The 21010-nt window shown below is 34.5% G+C and overlaps 1 protein-coding gene across 2 annotated transcripts; it reads right to left on the reverse strand.

Annotated features, from left to right (window-relative positions):
- Positions 1-268: 268 nt before the first annotated feature.
- On the reverse strand, positions 269-10144 carry LOC120077673. Of its 2 annotated transcripts, none has more exons than XM_039031628.1 (8): positions 9492-10144; positions 6704-6853; positions 5847-5996; positions 5142-5228; positions 4939-5055; positions 3682-3963; positions 2054-2571; positions 269-1096 (listed from the first exon to the last, which is right to left on the reverse strand). In XM_039031628.1, the coding sequence occupies exons 1-8, from the start codon at positions 10036-10038 to the stop codon at positions 482-484; spliced, it is 2466 nt and encodes an 821-aa protein (XP_038887556.1). In that variant the 5' UTR covers positions 10039-10144; the 3' UTR covers positions 269-481. The 2 variants fall into 2 exon arrangements, with proteins under 2 accessions (XP_038887556.1, XP_038887555.1); XM_039031627.1 differs by having other exon boundaries at positions 270-1096; positions 2054-2574.
- Positions 10145-21010: the final 10866 nt, after the last annotated feature.

Raw genomic sequence — 21010 nt, forward strand, 5'->3', positions numbered from 1 at the left:
GTTTTCAATTTATGTATTGCATATATGATTATCTTCTCTGACTTTATTTGTGTTGCTTTGCAAAGTGTTACATCATTGTTCTTAACATCCGTAACTGTGCGCTAGATTCCTTTCTATTTTTAACAGTAAAAAATAGAAAGGAAACAAACACATAAATTTTAAAAAACAAAAAATATTAAAAAACTATATCAATATAAAAAATGCCTACTTATGAAAAATTCAAAACGTCATAGGAATTAGATGAGATATATAGCTGGTAAAGCTTTTTTCAACGGAGAAAAATTTGGGTATAATGTACTCATCTTCATGCATCTCCCACCAACTATACACAAAAGATGAATTGAAAATATTTAAAAAAAAAAGGAAGAAGAATTTACCACGTGACAAATGACAATGAATCAATTTATTGGTCCAACACCCGAAAGCATCCAAATATAGTTTCCTTTCCAAAATTCAACCCCACAAATGACTGGAGAAAAGTCTAGATCGGTGAGATAGCTGAATAGCTTCTGGTAGGAACAGTCTTAATAGTAGCCCACACAAGATCCACATACAAAGGAAATTGCGCAATGGCAAACAATGTCACTGGCAAACATGTCACTGCATACACAGGCAATGCAGCATATTGAAGCTTATCACTAAGCACAAAGTAATGCCCAGCACAAAACGAAACCAACATTGCTGCAATTGACACAAAAAGAGACGACAATCCCAACAAAAGCTTTGTTGGAAGATTGCCTCCAAAGTCCTTTGCTTGGAATCTTGAGGTCAAGATTGAGAGAAACATTACTAAAGAAGTTACTGAGCAACAAAGGGCAATGAGTGATGCTATGGCAAATATGTTGAAGGCGGGTTTGCCATGGAGTAAAGGGGTGCCTTGATTTTGATCGTTGCCGCCCGGGACAGTAGCAGAGGTGGCGAACGCGACGGTTGCGATTAAGGCAGCTACTAAAGAACATGATTCAGAGGTGCTTGTTAGCCATGCTTCTCCATCTTTTACTAGCTGACAATGAGTCTCACAAAACATTACTTTTGAAGTCTTTCCTTCTTTGTTGTATGTGGGAAAGAAGTTTGGTGGCATGGATCCCTTCACAAACTGTCACAAATTGGTGCTATACTTTGTTAATAATACTATGATCGATCACGATACTTACCTGCTAGCTAGACTACGTCATCATTTATGCATCTCGGACCAATAATGCGATAGGAAAAAAACACAAATTATATTTATTTTTAAAAAAATGGGTAATCTTTGGTCGCTTGATTGAGATGAAAAAATGGATGTAACCCAACTAGCACATAAGTATTTTTTCTTATGAGTAAATGATTCTTGGCTTTATATTTGATAACTTTTGGAAATGTTTGGTAGGCAATCTAAAAACAAAAACTTGAAAATAAAGGATTCAATAGAAAAAAAAAGTTTGTATTTTTGTGTTTTCATATATGTGTTTGATAGTAGATTTTAAAGCCGAATCCCAATTTAAACCATTATTCAAATTGTAACAAAAATGAATTGTGGCATGGGTCCCTTTGACAAACTGCTACAAATGGTGCTATATTTTGTTAACAATACTTACCTGGTAGCTAAGCAGGAATGCACTCATATTTTGCAACTCAGTCCAAGAACAAAGTAGAACAAAGACAAAATATAATAATAATAATAAAAATAAAAATTTGTTACGTGGTAAATTATGATCGATTGTTAGATTGAGAAAAAAAATAGATGTAACTCAACTAATAAGTAAATATTTTTCTTATGAAAAATGATGATTGAATTTATATATAGTAACTTTTGGGTATGTTTATAAGAAATCAAAAACTTGAAAACAAGAAATTCAACAAAAAAAAAAAAAAAAGTTGCAGTTTTTCCATTTTTTCATATATATGTTTCAAATTAGATTTTAAAAAATCTAGATAATCAATGAAAACGTAAAATTTCAAATTCAAAATCTAGATACAACAAAGAATTTTGAAACTAAATCGATTTCAAATTCATAGTCACTTAACTGAATTCGTCAAAATTTGAAAACATAAAACAAAATTAACCAATTACCTTATACCATTTAAGTTCCCATTGCATTTGTAAGGCAGCACCAGGGATAAGCCAAGGCTTATGATCTCCAAGCTTTGCTGCAAGGTGCAAAGCACTGTTTCCTTGAGAATCCACCATTCTAAAAGCACTTTCTTTTAGAATATTTTTATGGAGCAATAGTTCATAAATATGGGGATGTCTATTCTCCACAGCCAACAGAACAATATTCTTTTGGTCTGCATTAAGATCATGAATTGCCACAGGAAATAAATGAAGGATTTTCTCTACCATTTCAACCACTCCATTCTTTGCTGCTATCAACACAGGGGTTTCTTGTCTTACATATTGCATATTTTGACTATGATGAAGCTCTATTTTTTCCCCTGTATTTGATGTAGTTGTTGCTGCTCTAAGAATCACTTTCTTGTTCTTGTTCTTGTCTCCAATGCTTATTGGGAAATGTTTTAGGATTTTATCAGCAATGCTGCTCTTTGATTCTATAATAATTGTTGTTGTTGCTGCTCCTTCTTTGTTTTCTACTACTATCATCAAACATGAAATTAACCACATACAATTATTATTACTCTCTTTAATATTTAAGAGATTGAAATTTCTATAAGACGAAAGTACTGTTTTTAAATATAGAAAAATGAACTAATTTATTTACAAATATAGTAAAATGTCATTGACTATCAGTGATAGACAGTGATAAATATCAAATTGTCTATCACTGAAAGACAATGAAAATTTGCTATGTTTGTAAATATTTCAAGTAGTTTTGTCGTTTAAAACAATTATCCTTTTGAAAACTACAACTCGTAACCATATAGTTTTTTGTTTCTTGAAGTTAAGTCTATAAACATCACTTTTATCTATTAGTTTCAATGATTTGTTTTCTACACATGTTAGGAGTGTTTTAAAAATCAAAGCCAAAAATTGAAAATTTAAAAGATGTAGTTTTCAAAAACTTATTTTTATTTTTGGAAATTAACTAAAAATTTAAAATTTATATAAGAAATTGAAAACTATGAGTAAGAAATTGTTAGAAAACAAATATAATTTTTTAAAAAAAACAAAAAAAATCAAATAGTTAACCAATATAACATTTTTTTTTAAAACTAAACTTATAAACATTATTATTTTACCTATAATGTTTTATGTTTTATGTTTTGTTATCTAATACTTCCTGCTCAAAGTTTTAAAAGTCCCATATGTTTTCAAAACTAAAAAAAATAGTTTTTTAAAAACTTGTTTTTGTTTATAGATTTTGACTTAGAATTCAAGTGTTGTTTTTAACAAAAATGATGAAAACCATAATTTAGAAAATTGGGATATATGAAACAAACATAAATTTCAAAAACAAAAAAAAAATGAAATTACTATCAAACACGACTTTAGTTATTCTGTTTTTACCCATTCCATATTTTTAAATATACAAACTGAATATATCAAAATCATATATATCCATTGGAATATATCAATCCACCTATATCATTGTCATTGGTTATCCCTTTCATATAAGAATCTTAGATATTACACCTATATAATGACCAACATTCGTATCAATGACATAGAAAGCAAATATATATAACATAACATAATTCAATAAGAGAATCTGAATCGAAAATAAGGTATATTAACGTTCATACCGTCGTGGTTAACGTTGTCGTAGAAGTCGGAGATGATGTTTGGTTGTTGTTGTGGTGGTGGTGGAGGTACTCCATGTTGAGAGATGTTGTAATCATCAAATGTGACATTGCCATTGGCAAAGTTATAAGGTTGTGTTTCTTCCTCTTGTGTAGTTTCCATTGGTGTACTTCCATTGTCATCATATTCATAAATTGAAGCACATTTTAGAAGTTGGTTCATAACTTCATATGACCACATGTGCTTCTCTTTCTTCTCTTCAATCTTCTTTATTCCTCTGGATCCTTTCAATATAATATTTATTAACATATTAATTTCACTAGCTACATGAATGTCAAGAAATAAATTAAATAATACTACACCTTAATCTAGAAATGATTTTATTTTATTGTATTTTTACTCCCTTTAAAATGGAAAATATTTTAAATGAATGTATTTAAAATTGTATTTGAATGGTTGATAGCCGAGAAATAAAAAAAGGTTAAGAAGTTTACTAATACATAGAGGTGAGGATAAAGACATCAAAAACCAATCTGATCAATCGAAATCGATCGAGATGAGGTGGACGGTCGATTTTCACATTAAAAATTTTTGGAAAATCGACCGACCGATATATAAATATTAATTATTTTTTTCCCCCTAAAAAGTAAGTATAAATATTATTGTCTTGGTATTGATTTATTATTTTCTTTTATATGTTGCCTAAATTTCAAGTCCACTACATAACCGATCGACTGGATTTCACGCACCTTTTTGGTTGGTTTTCAGTGTCAATTTTCTCCTAAAATTGATACCGACCAATATATACCCCTAAATTACATACTTTTATTTATAATTTGTTAACTAAAAATGATACCATGGCAAAATTATATAAGTAATTTACTTTCTAAATTAACTTCTACGGAATCCTGAAATATTTGACTATTTTAGTTTGAAAAGTTCATTTTTTTTAAAAAAAAAAATGTAAAAACAAGACTTGAAATCACCCCAGATTTGAAAAAATTTCAAGTATAGGAAAAGGTCACCGTTTATTAACGATATAAACGGACAAATGGCTATACTGCAATAGACATCTATCACTTACACTTCTAGATGGCCATCGCACAGTGAATAAAATTTTGCTATATTTATGAATAAATTATTTAAACCATCCTTAAAAATTCGTTACAATTTAAAGTTCCTTTCAATCATGACGTTCTAAACGGACATATATAGGGGGCCCATGACTAAGGTGACAATTAATAATTCATTATAAATACCTAGCCCCATGATTATGAGCACGGCCTTGGAGACCAATTTGAGAAAGTTGAAGCAGGTTGCATAATTTTCTGGGAAAATTGCAAGCCCATGATGTTTCACCGTTAAATCATACTCATCTGTAATAATAATATTAATTATAAGCAATTCAGTTAAAGATAATAAGATTAAAATTCTACTCAACCTAAAATTTCAAATTCAAAACCTTTTTGATGAGGATTCTCTGCATCTATAGTGTCTTTAGCTTCATCATTGTTGTTTGGATTTTTCTCCGTCTTCCCCACACTACACACTACAAAGAAAAGACCAAATAATGTTGTATATGGTTTCTTAAAAAAAGAAAAAAAAAAAGAGTAATACTTGAATGAAAAAAATAATTATAAAATAATATCTTTTCTTAAAAAGAAAATTTTGCTACGTTCATTTATGACTAGAAACTTAAATAAATTGTACAAAAATGAGTGTAACACATTCAATTGTCCAACCATCACGTGACAAACTTTTCTTTTTCCTTTTAAAAACATTTTGGAGTTTTTCTCCTTAGGTGAATGGAAAAAGTTACACGAAGATAGTTGCACTTCGAGATGCACCAAAGAATTACTCTTTTTAAAACTATATGATATCAATTTAACGGGTTGTTATTGCATACATTTAACGGATCAAAGTTTTCAACCACATTGCCTTAACCATCTTAATTACATAATGAACAACTAGGCTGCATCTAACATATGCTCCAAATTATCACACGCTAATTTTTTATTAGACAACTGTCTGAGCTATACAAAAATAAGCGCCACCCAGATAGCACCTAAATATTATCCTAAATAATTTGCCGAGAAGTTTAGTTAAAGGGAGGATAATTTTGTGCATTAGAAGAAGAAAAAAGAGAGAATTAAAAGAAATTACTAACCCAATCGAAATGCTTTCCACAAAAAATTGAAGAAGTGGGCGCATGTTGTGTAGTTGGGTGGAAGCAATCGTCGGCGAAACGATAGCGGCTTTGTCAGAAAACCCCGAAGAAATGACGTTGGATCCATCTTCGTTTCGTCAACAAATACACCTTCCATGGTCGTTGCAAATAGAGTAATTAGATCCAAAATATTTATAAATATAATATAATGTAAAAGAATTTATAAATATAACAAAATCTAGATTTACTTTTGAAATCTATCCGTGATAGATCATATTGTTAGTAAGGGACTATCATGTATTTACACTTAATTATTATTTTTAAAAGTACTATCCAATACAATTATCCTAAAAAATAATAACTTGTTTAAAAAGTGTAAAATGTTTATTAATTAATCTAAATATTTTCATATTATGTTTTTATAATATTTTAGAAATTTTCATCAACATCAATATTTTATTCGTTATTTCCATAAAATTGAGACGTTGACATCAATATTTGAAACTTTAGACGATTTTAAAACGTTCGTAGATAGATTAATAGTATTGATAAAAGGTCCTCAATTTGGTTCTTTATTTTGTAGGAAAGGATATATATCCACTTTAAATATATATATTTAGTCTTATACGACTATCATTTTTTGGGTTTAAAACGGATGGAATTAGGAAAATTTGAATATTTGATTTCTTGATTGATGATACATATTTTAAGTAATTGAATTATATTCATATTGATATATACTAGTCTATATAAAGAGGATCTAAGATAAAAAATTTAGATATTAATAGACAAAATAATAAAAATTTGTATTAAATTTAGAGGTAGAAAGGTGTGATTAAATAGATATATATACTTACAATGATAAACAATCATCTTCCATCTTCCTAAGTGGGTTCCACTTTTGAAAGCTGAAGGCTTGGTGGCTAAAAGATGGAGTGGAGTGAAACCTTGCACATTCACTGAGTTCACTAACTCCTTGTATAGTTTTATGATATAAAGTGCCAGTTCTGTTAATCCATTAATCAAATTATTAAGAAGGATTTTTAAAAATGGAAAAATAAGGGAATTATTCACCTTAAATAGCAAAATTTTATTTTATTTTTTAATAGAGATTGGTAGAGGCAGATAGAAACTGATATCATCGATAGATTGTCTATTAATTTTTTTTTTATTATTTCTATAAATAATTTGACATATTTTCTATGAGTTAAAATTTATCAATTATTAGTCTTTAAATGAACATAAATACAATTTAATAGCAATAATAATAATAATAATAAAATTGAAAATGGTGGTATATGTATACAATACATGTGTCTAAATATATGTTAACAGACAATTATTTAACAATGCATCAACAATGAAGGAGTCTTCTAGGGGTAAAATTGAAAATTTAAAAAGATTATGGATTAAATTTGACCCAAAAAAAGGAAAAAGGGGATGTAAAAGAAAATATGCTTGTGTGGAAGTAAGCTAAGAATTTTTTTTATAATAATGTTTCTATTTCTTGTTTTCCATTTTTAATTAAAAAAATTGAAATTACGTGCTTTGGTAAATGTTTCAGGTTTGTTGTTTTTTCTTTATGGAAAAACAGTAATATGTTTGGTTATTATTTATTATTTCTTATTCTTTGAAATTTTAAATTAAAAATGACAAAATTTCACATAAAAATTTAGAAAGATTTGTTATGCGTTTTAGAAGTAAAAAATGATAAAGTAATACATTAAAAACGTTTGTAATAAAAGAAAAAGAAAAAGAAAAAGAAAAAAAGCAAACTGAGTACAAATTAAACCTCGTTTGTAATGGCTTCGTTATTTATTTATTTATTTATTTTAATTTTTGCTGGTTTAATTTCCAAAACATAAAAACAAGTTTTCAAACTTTTGACTTTTTAAAATCTTAGTAAAAAATAATAACAAAACATAGAAACTTATTGTTGGAAGCCGTATCTATAAACTTGTTTTTTATAGATAAAAAACAAAACAAATCCAAAAGCGAGAAATTATTCGTAGTTTTAACTTTTTGAAATTTATGCATATTTTATTCATGAATAAAATAAAAAAAATAATAATGAAAATAATAATATTCACTATTATTTTCTTTGGTATGGGTTTCACATTTCTTAAAAAAACGTTGAAGTCTTAGTCAAATACAAAATAATAATAATAATAAAAATAAAATAAAATAAAATAAAAAGTAAAAATTAAGGTCTCGTTTAGTAATTATTTGATTTTTAGTTTTTAAAACTTAAGCTTATAAACAACATTCTTACCTTTAAATTTCTTGGTTTGTTATTAACCTTTTACCAATATTTTAAAAAACCAAGCTAAGTTTTGAAAGAAAAAGTAATAGTTTTTTAAAAACTTTTTCTTTTTTGAAATGGACTAAGAATTTGACTCTTTTGTGACACTTCAATTTCTAAGGTTTGGAAAAATACTCACGCCATCATGTTAAGTTGGTAAAATTTAAGTGAGGTGATAATTTTTACTAATATATTATTTGTTTTTCGATGATTTGGATTTATGCCGCCTCTTTTGAAATCTTCGGTTATAGAAGAGAAAAGTGATCTCTTAGAAGGTATTTAGTCTTAGGGGTTGAAAAGTAGGAATTATAAACTTCACTCATTGTTTGATCCAAAGAATTTATAGGGTCTCACTATTAAAAAACATCAATTTTATATCTTATCAACTTCTTACACGGTGAATTCCAAGAATTCACGATTCCTTAGATTTCATAATTTTTTGGAACTCACTATTTCACTCGTTTCCCAAACACTCTCTTAAAGACATGCTCATCTTCGGCCATTCGAGTTCTGATAGTCAAGTCTAATGCCCTACATTGGATCAAATTTGAAAGCCATTGGACTAATCCAAGAGTATATTCTGAACCCCCAAAAACCACCAAGACTGTTCATTAATCCCATCTCCCTCATCCCACAAACAATAACCCAAATCAATAAATTCCAGTTCCTCTCTTGTTGTCCAGAGAAAGTAGAAAAGAATAAAGTTTAAATAAGAAAAAGATTAATCCAAGAAAGACAGAAGCAACCCAGTTCTGAAACAATTGTAGAAACCACATTGAAAAAGAAAAATGAAAAAAGAGAGCAATAAAATGGGATAGAATCGAATACCATATCAACTTAATATGTCATGTCACATAGGTCAAATTAATCAAGAAACCATTTACAAACATTAGCGGGTATTTAGATTGATTATTATAGTATGTGGATTATAATCAGTAGCTTATTACAAAAAAAAAAAAAAAAAAGATGAGTAGAAAATAATAAATATTATAACAAATAGTGAGATTAGGGATTTGAAATAATAATATTGTGGTTAATTGTGAATTATAATTATAATTTAAGCTTAAACATGGAGTGAGCTATAATAATTTACTCTATCCACCGAAGTTGGTGGCCCAAATACACTTTAAGGATTAAAGTATTCATTTTTAAACTTTACGATCAAATTATAGATACTAACCTAACTTTAGAGACTAAAGTACATTTTTTATCATTTTAAAATTTGATTAAAAATTAAAATATTTCCTCAATAAAGATGAAAATCAAACTAATTTTTAAAAATGAAATAATTATAAAACTAAAGAGATGAAAATGGAGAGATAAAAGAGAAAAATGTAACTGACCGAAAAAATCACCCATAATGGCACAATGAAGAATGGTCTGCCCATCTTTAGATCTTCGACAGTGATCCGTTGTGTGAGCACAGAATGAGTGAAGGCAAAGAAAAGCATCTTTGTTGCCATGCAAAGCCGCCAAGAACAGCGGCGTTTCGCCGTCATTGTTTCTAATCCCCACCAAACTATGATCTACATTCGCTATATCATAACACATTTTCACATTCCCGAGCGTAGCCGCTAAGTGCAGCGCCGTGGCGCTTCTGTCGTTTGCCATTGCAACCAATTTCTTACTATTATTCTCCTCACCTCCTTTCTTCTCCTCGGCCGATATTATTGTCGTCAGCTCTTCCACTACCCCGACTTGCCCGTCGCACACCGCCACGTGCAACACTGTGTCTCCACGCTTCGTGATTTTCACCTCCCGAGCTCGAACATCCGTTGCGTACCTCTTCACCACTTCTTTCCATCTTCCTTTCATCGCGTTCTTGAACAAGAATTTCTTCAGGCTTTCCAACTCCATTATTTCCTTCCTTTCTTTTCTCGACACCTCCATAATTAGTCTCTACCACCTATTCATGCTTTTATATAGTGAAATAAAAACCTTTGGGTGCATCCTTGCTGCGTTCAGCTTAGATGCATCTCAGTATCGTTCAATTAAAAAATATATTATTAATTATTATTTTATGTGAGATTTGGTATTATTGGGATATATGGGGAGGGGAAGTGGAGTTCCATTTTGTAACTTGGATATCAAGTTATGAATCTACCTCGATCCTTCTTGGTTTAATTAAGGTTAAAGTGGAGTGACAACTTTTTAAAGATGTGTTTGCCTTCTCAAAGCTTTTGATTTATTTATTCATTATATATATAGATAGCTTGAATACAAGGAAAAGCATATAGTACATATAATATAACACACTAACAGAATAAAGCAGAGAGTGTGAGAGTTTGGTTTAGGTATGTGAGGGAATATATGGGCTTTGTAAAACGTCATCTGCTTTTATGAGTAAGAAAACTTAGAATTAACTTCTAATTAGCCGACAATTTTGTAACATACTTTATATTTATTTCATTAAAATAATTGGCTTTATATTTATTTCATTAAAATAATTGACTCCCTGCATAGATAACAAAATGAACACTACAAGAAATTTAGACTTTAATGTCGGTTGGAAAAACTAAAAACGGATGTATAATGTTGATTTTTTATTTTTTTTTTAAAAAAACGGATCTTTAGTGTTGGTTTTAAGCCGCCATTAAAGATAAATTTTAATTAGGCTACAATTTCGGTATATAACCGGCATTGTAGATGTAAACGATAGAGAGAAGCGGAGAGTAAACCATCGTTGTCAAGAGACTAAACGACAGAAGCAGAAGTCTACACGATAGAGATGAGAGTGTAGACGATAGAGGCAGGAGACTACACGACAGAGTTGAGCGTGTAAACGATAGAGGCAAGACACTACACGATAGACCCACGAGTGTAAACGATAGAGTGTATACGATAGAGTGTAGACGATAGAGACAAACGACTACACGATAAGTCGAGAGAGTAAATGACAGAAGAAAAGAAAGAAATTTACTATACGATCGGCCTTCCGTGATAATGAGAGCCCATTGTGTAGTAGCTATTTATTAACGTATATATTGCCACATGACATAATAACACTGGTTTAATATGACAACCATGAGAGAGAAAGTAGAAAATAATAACCAAAATAGTGGAACATGAAATGCTAAAGGAAAGCAGCAGAAAACGAAAGAAGAATTTGTTGTAATTAGCAGACGTGAACGACGCTTTTATCATCTCCCTGCAAGCGAACGAGGAGCTGTCACGACTGTAAGCTTGGTCTTCAAACTAAGAAAATGAGGACTTGGTAAAGCTTTTGTCATGATGTTGGCCAGTTGATCTTCGGAGGGAAGGAACCTGACTGAAAGCTATTTGGATGCAACATTTTCTCTGAGAAAATGAAGATTAATCTCAAGATGTTTCATCCGGTTGTGAAGCACAGGATTGACGCCTATGTATATGGCACTGAGGTTGTCATAGAGCAACAGAGGGGTGGAGATGCGATTGACACCAATTTCAGTTAGAACTGATTGGATCCAGAGAACCTCAGCGGCAGCATTGGACAGATCGCAATAATCTGATTCAGCACTGGATCACGAGACTACCTTTTGCTTGGAGGAGTTCCATGAGATGAGGCTGGAACCAAGAAAGACACAGAATCCACTTGTGCTTCATCTGTCATCTAGAAAACTGGCCCAATTGACATATGTGTAGCAAGTTAAAGCCAAAACAGAGGATTTGGTTAGAAGAATACCATGATTGGTCGTGCTTTTGAGGTATCGAAGGAGGCGTTTTGCTGCTTGAAGGTGTGAAGTTGTTGGGGTGTGCATGAACTGACAGAGCTTATTGACACTAAAACTGATGTCTGGTCTGGTCAGCATACAATATTGGAGGGCTCCGACTAAGCTTCTGTATTCAGAGGGGTTGTCCAGTGATTGTCCATTAGTGAGGGACAAGGAGGTGCCAATGGCCATTGGAGAGTGAATGAGCTTGTAGTCAGTGAGTTGTACACGTTCAAGCAGGTTGTGGATGTACTTGGACTGAGATAAATGTAAATGATCTGATGAATGAACTACTTGAATGCCAAGAAAAAAGGATAGATCACCTAGATCTTTAAGTGAAAATTGAGTATTTAAACAGGTAATGAAGTGTTGGATGGTTGCAGAACTATTTCCAGTTACAATAATGTCATCAACATAAATGAGAAAGATGATTAAAGTGTGTGAGTTGTGAAAAATGAACATGGACGTATCAGATTTCGCATTCGAGAAGCCCTATTGCATCAGACAGGTCCTAAACTTTGAAAACCATGCGCAAGGACTCTGTTTGAGACCATACAACGCCTTGTACAGAAGTAATACATGATCGGGGTGTTGATCACTTATGAAACCAGGTGGTTGCTTGATATACACTTCTTCAGATAAGTTGCCATTGAGGAAGGCATTGTGTACGTCAAGCTGCCGAATGATCCAATTATGAATAAAGCAATGGATAACACAAGCCGAATGGTAGTAGGCTTGACAACTGGACTAAAGGTCTCAAAGTAATCAATGCCATAGTCTTGGTTGAATCCTTGAGCAACCAAACGAGCCTTGAATCGAGCAATCTCACCTGAGGAAGTCTATTTGAGTCTGAACACCCATTTACTGCCAATTACCTTGCGATTCTGGGGCAAAGGTGTGAGAGACCATGTATTATTTTGTATGAGAGCTTCATATTCCTTAAGTATTGCTTACTTCGATCTTGGATGAAGAAGAGCTTCCTTGTAGGATCTTGGTTCTATTTTGTCCAAGTCAGTGACCTCGGATAACCAAGCCTTTGGTTTAAAAATGTCCATTTTTGACCGTGTAATCATGGGATGGTTATTGGTTGTGAGAGGTAGGGATTGTGGTAGGTCTGAAGTGGTGGGAAGGTTCAGGTGTGGGGAAACAGAGGGAGTCGGGAGGGCAGAGGGGAGTGGTGGTGAAAGAGAGGGAATGATGGAAGTTGGTGGATTGGTTGATGATTCAGGTGATTGAGGAAGGTGGGGAGTAGGTTGGTTGGGTGTATAGGTTCAGGTGTGGGTTGGGAGAATGGAGATGGGATGGAAGAGAGTAGGTGGGGGGAATCATGGTGATGAACAAAGTTGCTTTGAGAATTGGCAGTGGCTTGATGTAGGGAGGAAGGGCTAAGGGGATTGATGGGAATGGGAATGGAAACGACAGGAGAAGAAGAGACTGGAGAAGAAGTGATTGATTGAGAGTTGTCTAGGAAAGGAAAGGAAGTTTCATTAAAAACTACATGCCTGGAAACATAAATGCGACCTGTTGTGCAATGGAGACAGAGATATCCTTTGTGCAAGGAAGAATAGCCTAGGAATACGCATTCATGAGACTGGTATTGAAGTTTATGGTCATTAAACGGCCGAAGGAAGGGAAAGCAAGTGCAGCCAAACACTTTAAGAAGCTGGTAATCATGAGGTTTATAGTATAAGGTTTCATAGGGGGATTTGTGTACAAGAAGAGGTGTTGGCAGCCGGTTGATAAGGTAGGTAGCTTTGTGGAAGGCGAAAGGCCAGAAAGTATGTGGGATAGAGGAATGGGCAAGCATGGCTAAGCCAACTTCAACGACATGTCCGTTCTTTCGTTCGACAGTGCCGTTTTGTTGATATGTATAGGGACAAGATAGACAGTGGATTATACCAAGTTTGTCTAGAATAGGTGAGAGAGCTTTGAACTCCCCTCCCCCATTAGTTTGGATTGATTTAATAGTGGTGGAAAACTGATTTGATACCATTGCTTGAAACTTAAGAAAACAGGGGAGAACTTCGGATTTCACATTCATTGTATACATCCAAGTAAAATGCGAGAAAGCATCAATAAACAACAAGAAATATATATCTCCATTTACTGAATTGATAGGGGAAAGACCCCATAAATCAACATAAACGATATCAGAGGGAGAAGGTGGACGAGAATTAGAAGACTGAAAAGGCAAACGATGGCTCTTGGCCATTTGACAGTGTGTTCAAACTGATACATTTGTATTATTTTTGTACTTCAGTTTGCATTTAGACAAAATAGATTGAACTACTGGAGGGGAGGGGTGTCCTAAGCGACGATGCCACAAGGAAAAGTCTGTGAGTGCTGAGATGAAGGCAGTTGGTGAGATGAGGAAGTGGATGATCGTGTAACAAATGAAGTGACAAAAAGCTTGTACATGCCACGATCAAGTGTGCCCCGGAGGAGTGGACTCTTGGTTTGAAGATCCTTCACAACAAAGGAGTCATAGAAAAACTCAACATAAGCATGATTATCATAACATAAACAACCGATGCTAATTAGATTTTGAGAGATTGAAGGTGTGTGAAGGACAGAGAGAAGATAAACCAAAGTATTAGATATAGATGACGAAAAAGATGAAGAACCAGTGTGAGAGATGGGAAGAGACTTACCATTTCCTATGACAACTTGTTCACCACCATAATATGGGATAGGTTGTTAGATGTTGAACAAGTCAGGGGTCATGTGATGGGTAGCTTCGAAGTCCATATACCAGCTTTCATTTGGATGATTTGATTTTGGAGCAAAGGGAGTAGTGACATAGGATAATGGTTGAGTTGGGGTTGGTGTAGCTTGAGCAAAATGAGCTTGGGGATAGTGAATAGTTCTATATTTAGGATTATCGATGTTGTAGCAGGATAGGGCTATATGGCTAAGTTTATTGCAAATTTGGCATTGTGGCCGATTGGAGGAGTGTGATGGTTGATGAGGAGGGGGGCTGTCTCTTATACACATCTAGATGTGTATAAGAGACAGGGGTTAGGGAGAATACCTGGAAGAGATGGAGGAGGTCTGAAGGATGACCTGGTAGTTTGTGGCCAGTGAGGATGCCGAGGTTGTAGAGAGAGATGGGCAACATTGGCTTGTATTTACTGGAGTTGATCCATAGTAGATTGTGATTCCAGCCGAGAGTTATATGCGATGAACAGACTGCGAACATCAGCGATGGAGGGTCGGTCAGTTCTGTTCTGAATGGAAGTCATAAAGGGATTGTACTCATTTCTGAGACCTTCGAGAATGTATGCAAGATGATCACGGTAAAATGACACACAGAATTTTTGAATCTATATACTACAAATCCATGCCATAAACTTGTTGTCATAGATATTATGCAATGATATGCGATACTACTTCTAGATATGCGTTATTTGTGAGAATATTGTAGTATACTATGCGTTGTCACAAGTTTCCTTGCGTTGAAACCAAGTATAATTTCACCGCAAGTTTCTCGGGATGGTCTGAGGTCGAACACATGGATTGTTTTAGGTTAATTGCATTATATTTGTGATATATGCGACCGGGGTTTTTTTTTCAAATTAATAAAGAGGTTGTTTGTACAGGTATTTAATAATGCGATAAAGTAAAGGTAAGCTATAAAAATTCGGTAATAAAGTAAATTGCGGTAAAAGTAATATGCGATAAAATAAACCTAAGCTATGATGATACAAGATACAAGTTTCATGATACAAGATACTGAGGTTGAGATTGACTGTGAAGATTATACAAAGATCATGTTATGCGGTGGCAAGTCTTATAAGTGAAACAAAAAGAGAAAAAATAATTAGTACAAACATCCCAAGTTCCTTAATTGCGTTAAAGGCATAAGTACGGTTCCGTTTTTCCCTTGGTGTACACCTCTCGGTGATCGGCCGCGTTCCCACATCTTAGTGGTGAAACAGGAACGAACATGATGAACACAAGGTTGCTTCCATCTCTGGAAGTATTTCTTGCTTTAGTTAACGCATTCTTCTAACCTTCTCTCGACAGATCAGAATGGCATCTTCACTTCTACTCTCACAGATGAAGATGTCATCTAGCATGCTTTAGCTAAACATCTTTATTTCTTTAGCACAGATTAAGTTACTTGTTTAATTCATATTAATCACCAAGGGATTAAGAAAACATCATGGAGAAAATGATTTATGGAGGAACGAAAATAGACAAAGAAGTGTAAATGGAAATGATTGAGACATTCAATAATACTATTTAACATCTAATACATGGTTGTGAATGAAGAGATTAAGAAAATGAAATACAATTGATGAATGAGAGTTAAAAACAAATACAAATAAGCGTCAATGTCTTGGCACAGATCTGGAATGGAGAATTGCTTACCGGCATCTATAGAGTGAATGGAAGGATGAGCTTCCCTCTCAGGCTTGCTCAACCGATAAAAGAGATCTATGTATAGAGCTTATCGGCGGAGATTTGGCAGAATTGCACTGAGACTCACCTCTCGGCCTTGTCTCTTCTCTTCCTAGATTTCCTCCGATCAGCACTCAGATCAGCTCTTTCTCAATAGCCTCATATCAATTATACCCCCGTATCAAGTATATTTTTCTGTGAATTCTTTAAGGGTATTTATAGGCTGAAGGCTTTGACTCTCTGACTTGTGATCCCCACTTTATTGTTATGGAACATCCGAAAATGGTGGAATAAATATTCCTTCTGTTATGCAATCAGTTCGTCGAATATGCACAACGGTTAGTTGTACACGTGTCACAATCCTCCGCGTTTGCGTTGCTCATTTGCATCTTTCGATCGTGTGTCTACATGCGGTGTTGTTTTTATTACCGCATGCAGTTGAAGTTCAGCTCTGGATCGACTGTCGCATTGCGCCGTCATTGTGTTGATCATCTCTTCAGTATTGATTTGACGGGCGCAAAGCGACGAAGATGCATTGTTTAGTTACTCTCTGAGCCTTGATCGCAAGCGGTGACTTGGTTTCCTGTAAAATAGACTTGATATATCCTTTTCTACCATCTTAATGGTCTTAGTGGGTGTAATTGCGATGATTTATAATTATTGTATTCTTTAGCTAATTTTCATACAATCGACGCATATTTTCTCTCTTTTGGCCGCAATATCTAAATAAGGCAGCATAAATAACTTGTATTTCTACAAGTTATCATAAGACAGAGGTTCCCTAATAGCAGTAAACTTATTTGCAATGTCTTTAATCTTGGCGAGGTACTAAGAGACACTGATGCCATCCTTTCTTATCTTTAGAAGTTGAGAGCGCAGTTCCATAATTCGAGCTGTCGAAGATGATTCATAAACCGTTCGAAGCGCTTCCCAAATCTCCAATGTTAATTCGTACCCGACTAGTTCACCCATTTTATCTTCGTTGAGAGAGTAGTAAAACCAGCTCATAATAGTATGATTACACTTCTGCCAATAAGAGAAATGAGGATTGAGTTGAGTCTGCTGAGGATCGAGGTATTTTGGTGGCTGGGGATAGGTACCGTTAATGAAACTTTCAAGGCCATAGCCCATGATGAGGTTGAGAAGCTGATTCTTCTAGAAAAGGTAGTCTGAATCATTTAGTTTGACAGTAAAGGATTAGGACATATGACGGAAGTTTGCTACGGGGGATTGCTAGGATGGGAGTGTGGAAAAAGGGTTGATCGGTATCTGATTTTGAAAAGAATGATGGGTGGGAAAATCGGCATACTGAGGGTGAAGTGGTGGTGGTGGAGGGCCATATTGTGAAGGGTAGAATGGGTTTCGAGCAGGGGGAGGGACGTGTTGAGTAACAGGTGGGGTAAATGACGGAGAAGATATAGAGATGTTGGTTAGAGGTGGAATAGTTGAATGAATACCTGGGTTTGATTTCACCGGTAAAGTGGAATTTTCTTCAGATGTTCCCGAGCTCGACGCCATGAAGAAGAGCAGGATGCTTTAGAGCTCTGATACCATGTACGATAGAGAGAAGCGGAGAGTAAACGATCGTTGTCAAGAGACTAAACAACAGAAGCAGAAGTCTACACGATAGAGATGAGAGTGTAGACGATAGGGGTAGGAGACTACACGATAGAGTTGAACGTGTAAACGATAGAGGCAAGACACTACACGATAGACTCGAGAGTGTAAACGATAGAGAGTATATGATAGAGACAAGCGACTACACGATAAGTCGAGAGAGTAAACGAAAGAAGAAAAGAAAGAAATTTACTATACGATCGGCCTTCCGCGATAATGAGAGCCCGTCGTGTAGTAGCTATTTATTAACATATATATTGCCACATGGCATAATAACACTGGTTTAATATAACAACCATGAGAGAAAAAGTAGAAAATAACAACCAAAATAGTGGAACATGAAATGCTGAAGGAAAACAACAGAAAATGAAAGAAGAATTTGTTGTAATTAGCAGACGTGAACGACTCTTTTATCAGTAGATGACCATTTATTTTTTTTCCCTTTAGTAAAAATATCATCTCTTTTATTTCTCTATCTTTCTTTTTTTTCCTTTCTTACTTCTCTCCTCCAAACCTTTTTCCATTTGGCCAAATCTCACCTATTCTTTCTCACTTCTCTTCTCCAAACCCTCTTCCATTTGATCAAATCTCACTTCTCTCCTTTCTCACTTCGTTAGTGGAGGTGCATATCTCATCGTCGTCAGCTCCGTTCGTAGAGGTGCAGATCTTTAATCAAAATTGAGAGTGTGTTAAAGGCTTTGTGAGACAATCAACCAACTGGTCAGAGGATAGTATATACATGATTTCAAGGGTGCCTTTGAAAACTAGATCTCGCACAAAATGCACATCTATTTCAATGTGTTTGGTCCTAGCATGAAAAACAGGATTATTTACTAATGCCCCTACACTAACTGGTGGGGGTGATGCCCTAAAGTCTCGTGTCCTGTAGTTTGTAAATAGTTTGTACGAACGTTTGTGATGTATAATATATGATATTTACTTCACTTCTTGATTTTGCTCATTTGGATGTTTTATTTGCTTTACCATAAACCAATAATCTAAAATCCCTAGTTGTCTTTATGTAACTTAAGCATGTATGTGGTGACATACAAGTGGATCATGTCTTAAGTGATAACCAAAATGGTCTGTTGTATATGGATATAGGAGGGAAACCTTATCTTGGTAACACTACGGATGTGGCTCGCTTTGTGGAATAGTTACAAGTGTTGTGACTTGTCACATATGGTCTGATCCTGATCATTCGTGTAGGGAATATGCGAACGGGGGCGTCCTATACAAAGAGTTTGTATAAGACCTGACCACGAAGTGTTAACGTCTCATTATATAATACCGTTCATGACAAAGACTTCACTCCATTAGGATGACCATAGGTAACATGACCTCAATCCTGAGTGAGTTGGGAACTCCTGTCATTGAGGGCGGTCCTTTGATTTGCATGGGTGCGAGTGGCTAGGCCGCTGACTCAAACCTACCAGTTTGGGGATTCGTCTGATTTGGGAGCTGGGAACTCAGCTACACAAGATGGAATTCACTCCTTCCTCGAAGTAGAGGTAAGTAGATAGATAGCTCCCTTAAGGGTTGATCCCAAGGCTTGAATGATGTGATGCCACACACCTTCTCATAGCCCAAGAGATGTTCACACATAGTTGGACTATGTTGTGTTGTTCATTAGAGAGATCAGTGGTTCTTAAGGAGTGAGATGTAACTATAGAGGCAAAACGGTAAATTGGCCCAACTATACTTACGAGCATCTATGAAGGGTTATCTTACTCATGATTGGCTATATCCGATGGACACAGAAATATATCTGTGGTAAGAAGAGTTCAACTGTCGGTCTTTAGTGGAACATTTGACAGTTAAGAGATGGTAGATCTCGTGGTCAAAGAGTTTAGTTAGCTATTTACGTACCGTTGGAGTTTTGAGCTATAGGTCCATAAGGTCCCCTTGGTAGATTGGATAAAAGTTTAGAATCAGTTTTCGGGTTAGTTTGAAATGTTCAAATTGACAAGAGGGAGTTTGATTATATATGATATAATTGAACTGGTTAATCATATATGATATGATTGACTAAATGTATGAGATACATTAATTTGAAGGAAATTGGATATAAATATGATTTAAGTAGAGGAGAAAACACTATGGTTGATATATGATATCAAACTATTGCCTATGAATATAATATGATTATATTTATTAATTTATTAATTGAATAATTATGTTATAATTGTCCAACATTTTCTCCGCAACCATAAGATAGTGGGAAGTTCAATTCGGTTTTTGTAACTGAAGAATAAAATGAAAATGCTTTTCATTTTGCGATAGATATGCATAATTACTCACAGTGTGATTTTCAATCGATCGCATAGTATTTAAGAACCTCTACGATAGCGCATCGCGTTTATTAAACGGTCGCACATCTGCACGCGTATTCTCTAAACGACCGGTTACCATTTCCTAAACGATCGCTTAGTGTCTGAGCTTAACTAAACGGTCGTATAGATGGTCGCTTAGCTTTTACTACACGATCGTGTACCTCGCCTAAATGATCAAGCACTTGACTATACGATAGTCTTTCACTTCTCTCACTTGCTTGATCTTTTGTACACGATAGCTTTTCCTTCTCACCTCTACCAAATCCGAACAAAGCCCACCCTTTGGATTCTCACTCCGAGAATACTGAGGACTCCGAGTGGTGGTGTCATCCCAGTTCCTGGTGTTCGTGCAAAGCCGTTCGTGGTAGACGACGTGAGAGTTGCTGAATGATTGCTTGCTGGTTTAGAGAGAGCGAAATTTCAAATAAAAAAAGTCTTCAACTGGTATGTTCTCTTGGACTTTTGATTATTTATCCTTTAAGCATGCCAACAATTTAGTGTTGTTAATGCATATCTGTATGTGTGAATGTATATGTGGAAATTCTGTCACAATGAATTGGAAAGACCCGCTTCCGCTCATAGGTGCTCTTGTATAAGAGTTCCTTCACTAACATTATCATACCAGGTGATAGGTTTATGAGGATGGGACTGCTGAATTTCAGTAAGGAGTTACTGAAGCGAAATGATCTCTGAGGCTGTGTGTGCAAGGGCACGATACTCTGACTCTGTGCTGGACCTTGCTAATGCTGTTTGTTTCTTTAAAGACCAAGAAACGAGGTTATTACCAACAAAAACACAGTAGGTAGCCACTGACTTTCT

This window comes from Benincasa hispida, chromosome 5 (assembly GCF_009727055.1).
Source record: "Benincasa hispida cultivar B227 chromosome 5, ASM972705v1, whole genome shotgun sequence".
Taxonomy (NCBI): domain Eukaryota; kingdom Viridiplantae; phylum Streptophyta; class Magnoliopsida; order Cucurbitales; family Cucurbitaceae; genus Benincasa; species Benincasa hispida.

Bases quoted from the DNA above. Each gene is read 5' to 3' on its own strand.
- LOC120077673 (XM_039031627.1), bottom strand. From the start codon at position 10,038: ATGGAGGTGTCGAGAAAAGAAAGGAAGGAAATAATGGAGTTGGAAAGC. The intron at 3,964-4,938 runs GTATTTATAATG...TTATATTGAAAG, and splicing joins GCTCATAATCATGGGGCTAG to GATCCAGAGGAATAAAGAAG. The intron at 2,575-3,681 runs GTATGAACGTTA...GTTTGATGATAG, and splicing joins CGACAACGTTAACCACGACG to TAGTAGAAAACAAAGAAGGA.